At 40.1% G+C, this 8189-nt stretch overlaps 1 protein-coding gene across 1 annotated transcript; it reads left to right on the top strand.

Moving 5' to 3' along the window:
* Positions 1-3502: 3502 nt before the first annotated feature.
* cryba1a (crystallin, beta A1a) lies at positions 3503-7641 on the top strand. Its single transcript, XM_038693781.1, has 6 exons — positions 3503-3685; positions 4538-4604; positions 4768-4886; positions 5168-5309; positions 6003-6145; positions 7097-7641. The coding sequence occupies exons 2-6, from the start codon at positions 4566-4568 to the stop codon at positions 7242-7244; spliced, it is 591 nt and encodes a 196-aa protein (XP_038549709.1). The 5' UTR covers positions 3503-3685; positions 4538-4565; the 3' UTR covers positions 7245-7641.
* Positions 7642-8189: the final 548 nt, after the last annotated feature.

Below are 8189 nucleotides of genomic sequence, written 5' to 3'. Positions count from 1 at the left end.
CTAGACAGAGAAGAACAAAGTAAGTCAGCCATGTTCACAGAGCACTGTGAGTGTTTAAAGAGGGTAATTAACTGACTGTTTGAATATAGCATGTGCTCCAAAACACAGAGAGAGGTGTGTAAAATGGCAGGTGTTTGAGCGGAAGGATTCCTCTTGTCGATAAGAGTCACTGGAAGGATACTTCCGTTGCACAAGCAGACATTTGTATTCATTCATATATTTAGCATTCAAGATGATGTCACTGTAACAGCTGTCCAAAGGCCCTCAGCAAATGTCATGAACTGAAGTACCCATTGATATTTAAATGTAATGAAAGTCAATGTGAAGATGTTAATGTTTTTTAAAGAACCAAAATTAGCTAAAAAACTAAAGGGAACATTCTGTTTCTTGAACAGCAGGGCTTTAATACAGCATGTCTCCTGTTGATGTTAACAATGAATTAAGTTAACAGGAAGGAAAGCATAGATTTCTTCATGTACTATTATTTTGTGAATTTCATATTGTGAAATAATTTATACCCTGAAGAACAGTCTGAATGTGCATCCTGATGAAGGCTTTAAAGGGTCATCTACACTGGACCTTTCACCTCTGACCATAATCACAACCACTGATGGGTGTGCTCTGTTGCTTGTTGCTTGAATCCAGTTCTGCATTTCCAGTAAAAGTGGAGTGGTTACAAAGTCCATTCCACCAACCTTTTGTAGCAACAGTTTTATCTAATTCTTCCCTTTAAGTCTTCTGTAAATTTTAAACACTCATAAATCAGCCACAAAGAACTTATCTGTTCAAACCTGCCCTGATCCAACTTTTTAAGGATAAATGATAAGACACCGTCGCTCATCTTTCTCATCCATTTTACCTCAAGATGAGCCACTGAACATGAGAGCAGCACTTAAACATAAATTCATACACTACTTCAGTTTATGTCAATATTCCATCTACTCAGTCCAAAGTTAAGGTTAAGGTTTCAGAGAGCAAATCCTTGCTTGATTCTTTCAGTCCAAAGTGTGAGTAGACAGGAAAACCACAATATTCCCTCTTAATATCCAATGATTCTAGCAGTTCTCAAAGAGTTAGAAGACCTTGGAGCGGAAACTTACAGTTACAATTGCAGGTTGGAACGGACCGACCTTTGGAGAAAGTGATGGACGCAGGCGTTTTGAGTGGGGATATATATATACATTCACATCCAGCCCTGGCCTATAGCGGCAGAATTCTGACTTCTCATTGGCTGTGAGCTGTTTGGAGCATGGTGCGGGGTCAAAGGTCAAGCTGCTTATCTATGGACAAGTCGTGCTGACTTGGCTGCTTGTTTTGTTGTCCAGCCCCATTGTGGGGGCTAACAGTCACTGCCATCAGCAGAAAGTTTGCCTGACTTTCCACTCACACACACACACACACACACACACACACACACACGCACACACACACACACACACACTCACATATACAGAGGTCTCACACTGTCTCTCACTTTCTTTCTGAAATCTTTTTTTCATTCTTCCCTTCTGTCATTTTCTCCAGTTCTCTGTGATCTGGTTTGTTGTTCATCTCCATATTATTTCTCTCTTTTTTTGGTCCTTGGTTCAGCTGGTCCAAGCCTTTGAGCCCTGTGTGTATAATGTGCTGATGCAGGAGCAGCATCCATCTCTCCATTGTTTAGACAGGCGAGTGTTGGACCCTCTTGTTTATTATAGTGCTGGACAAGCTGTATCCATACATACACATCTCATACAACATCCCTTACACACTCATGTCACATGCACAGTAGTATTTGTACATGCACGGTGGCACACATGCAACAGAACATTTTCTTTTTGTAACTTGTGAAAATAAATAAAGATGCTATTCATGTGCCCAAAAGGCCACAAATATGTTAAATGCCTTTTCAGTTTTGTATAAACAACATGAAATATTCATATTTGTCTGATTGCTTTCTCTGAGTCACAACAATTTATTTTACATGTAGGAATATGACTATTTGCCCATAAATGTGGCACTAAGATCTTTTAAACGCATACAACGCTAATAGGACCATCTGATGTAATTTTAATGATTGTGATGCAGTGGTGGGAGCCCTGCGGACAAATACTCATGAAATTAATTATAAGGGCACAGAAACACACAGGAATCTTTATCTTTTGGTTTTTGCAAATAGACAGACAATATCAGCACATCTGAGAGTTATTTTAGACATTTATAGAGTGGACACTGGAAGAAGGACTGAGAGCCAACTATTTGTATTTGTAATATCTGTTTGAGTTTCTTTTTCTCTCCACTTTTTTTGTGTGTTTTAAAAAAAGTCATACTACATTTGCAACAACAAAGACAACATAGGTCTTTATATTGGCATTGTTTGCTGACAGCAAACAGGAGTTGGCCTGGCAGAAAATGTCAACATTATAACTATCATCATCTGTTTGCGTTTGCTTGAAATATCAATTTGCTTTGACACAAAACAACACCACCAGTTCGATTCTGCAGCCATCAAAAAAATTGATTTTAGAAAACTATCAGCTACATACTAAACACAGAATAGGATGCTTTTATATAAAATATTACACTCAAATATGAATTCAAATTGACACCATACAAGTCATTTATGGATAGTAAAACATACATACTGAAGGTTTTTACGTTCACTGCATCTGTAATGAGGTTAAATGACTGATAAATCACTGTTTGCTTCCAAACAAACTTTAAACAAATGTATTGTTGTCAGACAGTTTTTAATTATTTAATAAGTATGGACATATGAAGCTTTTATAATATGTGTATAAACAGTGAAAATGTATTATTGGAGTTTTTGTCAAAATTACCATGAATTTAGACTAGTGGTGGCTGGGTGAACTGTCCAGTAGAGAGGATTGTGTGAGGTGTTTGCAAGATTTTCTTATCAAATACAACATAAATGTACTTTTACAGGAAGTCACACAAGTACTCTACAAGGTCAGCTGTCACCATCCAAATGGATGTGTGTAAATGTGTAAGTGTTTTGAGTTCCTTTGTATGTGCTGAATGGGTGCAGGGAAAGACCTTTGGGTGTGTGTCTCTGTCCATGATGGTGTGTGAGATGACTGAGCATGTTTGTGTACAGGAGTGAGTGAAAAGGTGAAAGGACAAGAGATGTGGGGTCAGTTGAGGTGGACATGACACACGGATCAGAGACAGAGCAGAGCGCAGTGTAGGAGTAACTTAGTAAGTCCATTATTGAATGATTATTAGACACCTTTGTCATTTTGAGTCAGTGCCTTTTTGGGTCCAGAACTGAGTGACCAACTGTGTTCAGCCTGCCATTTTTGTTTGTTTTTTGCTGTACACTAAATGTGTTTTTCCTGAGCCAGAGTCACTGGCAAGACTATCAGCAGCTGTGATGATCTGTTTCCTGTACCGAGCTTTGCCAGGACTTGGTCCAGCCCACTGGTTATGGACCATTTGGAACTTGTGCTTATCTGCACTGGGCACGGTGCCCTCCATCCAGTCCCACTGTGGCGAACTAAAGCCCAGTAGCTCAGTGCTGAACAATGACTGGAAGAGCAATGTGCTGACTCCTGCCCCGACCAACAGGCCCAGCTGCTTTTCAGCACCAGCATGTATAAATAGGTCCGTTTACTCTGGGGTCAGGACATCGTTTTTGTGGAGCCCCCTGTGAGCACTGAACTGCTATTCTTTGGGGCCAGGTCAGGTAAGCCCTCCATCTCAATTCATTCAGCCTATAGACTTGCGCGGACCATTGTCACTTTACATTTGTGTGTCATTTTGTCTTTGTTGTTTCTGCTGAGCCACATAGATGTATAGACTGAGGTCAGACATGCAAATGCATAGACATACTGACTGTGCACTGGGAAAACAAACAGGATTGTGCCTACATCAAAAGCTGGCTGCATCAAGTGTGAGCATGTAGTGCTTCAAGAAAGGCTTCATACCCAACAGATGACACACAAAGGTGATCTGTTCTTTTATAGAGATTTTTTCTACTTTAGGAATTTGTACTGATGCTGTAATATGTTTAAGTCTATTTCAAGAACACAAAACACAAAAAAATGAATATGCCTCCTACATGGCAACTGATAATTAAAATTAGTTCATAAACACACATTCTAGTTCGTGCGGAGGAGGTGACAGGTTGTGCTTGTGGTGTCCGAACAGTAATGCTGCGATGATGTGTTGAGAGGAAACCCGCTTGACACTGTTCTTGATCATAAAAGTTTATTAAATCAAGGAGTTCAGCATCAATTACAAGCTCTGCAACAGCTTGGAGAGTGACCCAGACCGATGGCCACTCTGTCTCTCTGTACATCAAACATAGCTTATATAGGATATGTTTAGGTATCTGTTAGGTACCATAGAGGGGTTTGAGTCTGCAAAATAAAAGGTCAAACCCATAGAAGGGTACAGTACTATTCTGAGGTAACAAAACAAGGGGTTAGAGGTCAAATACATAAATATTGGATACTACATATTTGAACCGGGTAATGTTTTAATTAGCCTTTGAATATGAACATAATTATTATTCTCCCTGCTCTCGACACTGCAGGTAAATCAGCATTGAGATACACAGTAGCATGGCTCTGAATAATCCCAACCCACTGGGACCATGGAAGGTGAGTGTCACGTCTTGCCACGGACGATTAACAAAAGCAGATTACATTTTTCTTTTAATTTCATGCCTTGTCTGATGATGTCAATGACGTGTGTGTCTGTACACACATCAGTGTGTGCGTGCGGCATGTGCATACTACATGTATGCATTTGTGTCCTCTCCAGATCACAGTTTATGACCAGGAGAACTTCCAGGGGAAGCGTTTGGAATTTACCTCAGCCTGCCAGAACATCATGGAGTGTGGCGTTGACAACATCCGCTCCCTGAAGGTGGAGTGTGGCGCGTAAGTCAAACAAAGAGCTCTGCAAAACATTTCACACAGGAGGAAATAACCTACAATAAACATTTCTACCAGTCAGTACATGTATATTTTTAAAAGTCAGCAACAATTCCATTTAAAAAAAAGATATAAAAACTAATTTGTCAAGATGGACCATAATAAAGTATGGTTGCCCCTTAAAAGTAATGTAAATGAGTCTATACATGTTCTGTGGTTCACTCTCTGACGATCAGTCTGTTTAACAAGTGTCCTGATGGTCTTGCATGTTGTGTACATGTCGACAGCTGGGCAGGATATGAGCACTCCAGCTTCTGTGGACAGCAGTTTGTGTTGGAGAGAGGAGAGTATCCTCACTGGGAGTCGTGGAGCGGCAGCAACGCCTACCACATTGAGAGGATGATGTCCTTCCGCCCCATCTGCTCTGCTGTGAGTCCGTCTCTCTGACTTCATGTGTCAAATTCAGAGTTAAAAAGCACTAAATTTGACTCATCAAGTACAATCACTTGGGATCAGAACCCTGGTTTCTCTTGGTTTCTTATGCCTACAGAGGGATTCATGCCAGCTGCTGGTTGCAGCTAAAAATAGACTAGAATGCAACACCCACACAAATTAGATGCATTTGGTAAAAATTCTACAACTTTTTCCTAATGGGAAGGCATACTTTAACCTCTCTGAACCTGAAAATTTGCCCGATCTCAGCTGGGATTGGCTTCAGCCCCCTGCGACCCTGTACACAGGATAAGCGGTTGACGATGGATGGATAAATGGATGAACCTGAAAATTTGTTTGGATTTATGAAAAATAAGCAGGTTCACAAGTAAACCTTGTGAAAAATGACTCAAAAGTGTTCACAGCATCTGCTGAACACAAATTTAAGCCTGACTTGCTATATTACTGTATTCAGATACAGTCTTCACCATTGTCACTATTGTTACAGAACACAACTGTAAATTAGGAATAAAAAGTGTAAAAATATTTAGATCTTAGCAATATACATGAGCAACATCCTCGCTAGCTTGCTCCCACTGTCTTCTACAATATTAAAATAGTATAACTGGTGCTGGTTTGTGTTTAACAACTCTGACTGAACCTGTCTTTCCTTCGGTCATGTGCACACAGAATCACAAGGAGTCTAAGATGATTTTGTTTGAGAAGGAGAACTTCATGGGACGGCAGTGGGAGATCAATGATGACTATGCCTCTCTGCAGGCCATGGGCTGGGGCAACAACGAGATTGGGTCTATGCAAATTCAGAGTGGCTCGTAAGTCTCAACCTCTGCACTCAGATGGATCACTCTTTACAGGCTTTTGACGAGTGAATGCTGGCATTGACTCACAGGCTACATTTAATAATTTACATATGGAACACAAAATAACAGAAATATCAGTAGGAAATGAAAAAATTAAAAGGACAGTGTTCTTGTTTAGACATTCATGAACATGTCACATTGCAAGTGACTTGATGTCACTACAAGAGACTTGATTACACTTTGTTTTGCTGTTACAAGAGCAAAGTGTATTTCAAATCACCAACACTAACAATCTATAGACACCTTAACTACCACCTGATTCCATTCCTCAGGTGTAGATGAGGTATTTCATTATTTATGGCAACTTAATTTTTTAGTTGTAGTTTGTGGTTAAATGTATTAAATCAGGATAAACTCCAGGAGTTATGTCATTTCATTTTCAACCATTATTCTATATTGTATGTAGTAGATGATCATAATGTAAATAAGATTCTACTTTCATAGATTACTTTTTTTGCAGTTTTTGTATGCACCTATCCTATTACAGTGTAAGACAGCAACTCCCATTCCAGTCTTATCCACTTGACTAATTAAAACAGAAATAGAAATCAAAGACAAATCAAATTTTGCCAGATGACACCATAAAGAGGCCCATTTTATGATTGTAAACGCCAACAAAGCTAGAATATCTAGTCAAATGCAGTCATTAAAATGACTAGCCTAACCTGACATTGTCTCTCCACCTTTAATATTTCCCTTGGTTTGAATGCTCAGAGGCCGATAGTATTTAACTGCTGCTTTCATCTCATACAGTTATGAACCACGGCCATTTTAAATCGAAATGCATGTCATATCATGTAGTCTTAATTCTGCTTACTGTGCAAACCCCATGTTAATCATTAACCACTGCTTTCCGCTCCTCTTCCACCCCTCCCTCCCTCCCTCTCTCTCCTCCTCCTCCAGCTGGGTGTGCTACCAGTTTCCAGGTTACCGTGGTTACCAGTACATCATGGAGTGTGATCGACATGGCGGCGAGTACAAACATTACAGAGAGTGGGGCTCCCATGCTCAGTCCTTCCAAGTGCAGTCGCTGCGTCGGATCCAGCAGTGAGGCCTGCATCCTCCTCTCCCAACCTTTCACTCTTCCTCCTCCTCCACCTTCTCCCTTCACCCAGTCATTCCAAGCTTTAGCCAGCTCTGTCAGGCCTTAGTAAACAACGGCTGACACTTCCTGGTGCTTCACAATTAAGATGTTTACTGCACTTTTGTTTTGTTCTGTTGCCAAATGAAAATAAAGAGAAATGAGGGAAAAATTACAGTGAGACAAAACAGACCCTGAAGAGAAGCCCCTGACTGATGGCCCACTAATGAGAGAAGAGGAGGAAGTTAAAGCCCTCATGGCGCCAGGGTGGGTCAGAGTCATTGCTCCTCATATTATTGGGTAAACATGGTGCTTCCAGTAATCAATAAAGAAGGAATGGGCAACATAAAATAAACAGAAATACAAGAGTCTGCTGCTAAACTCCAAGGTGCTCAGTTGTGATTTATTTTCAGTCTTTGCTTCTGGGAAGTTTCATGTTCCAGTACATTTACACTAAGACTTCTCCATTCTCCAAGGGCACAGAAGTCCACATGAAGCTTGTGCCAAAGCTGAGCAGTGCAACTAGAATGATTCTTGTATTGTCTGAGAAGTCTGCGTACATCACCAACATGTAGTCAGTGCTATTAGTTATTAATCAGAAAACAATTTTCTGTGAGAATACCTCTGTAATCGTTGTCACAGAGGATAAACTCTCAAATAGTTAAATCAACAACTAAAGCTGGATTTACAAAATGCAAACAAGTTAGATGCATTGTGTTTGCTCCACCACGATAAGAGCCACTGCATAAAGGTTACTGATAACAGTAAGTGATGACAGCATCGATGAAAAAACCACGCAGTGAAATTGTTTTTAGGAAAGTTGAACCAAATCTCAGATCCCCTTGAGAAAGCGGGTGCTTTATTTTTACTAATTTTATTTGACTTTTATTTTATGTTTTCATATGCTATTAATCA

Source organism: Micropterus salmoides, unplaced genomic scaffold (assembly GCF_014851395.1).
Source record: "Micropterus salmoides isolate LMB-PRFRI ecotype aquatic unplaced genomic scaffold, ASM1485139v1 Ms_hic_scaffold_3, whole genome shotgun sequence".
Lineage (NCBI taxonomy): Eukaryota > Metazoa > Chordata > Actinopteri > Centrarchiformes > Centrarchidae > Micropterus > Micropterus salmoides.
The sequence above is the reverse complement of the archived record's forward strand: the minus strand, read 5'-3'. Positions and strand labels throughout refer to the sequence as shown.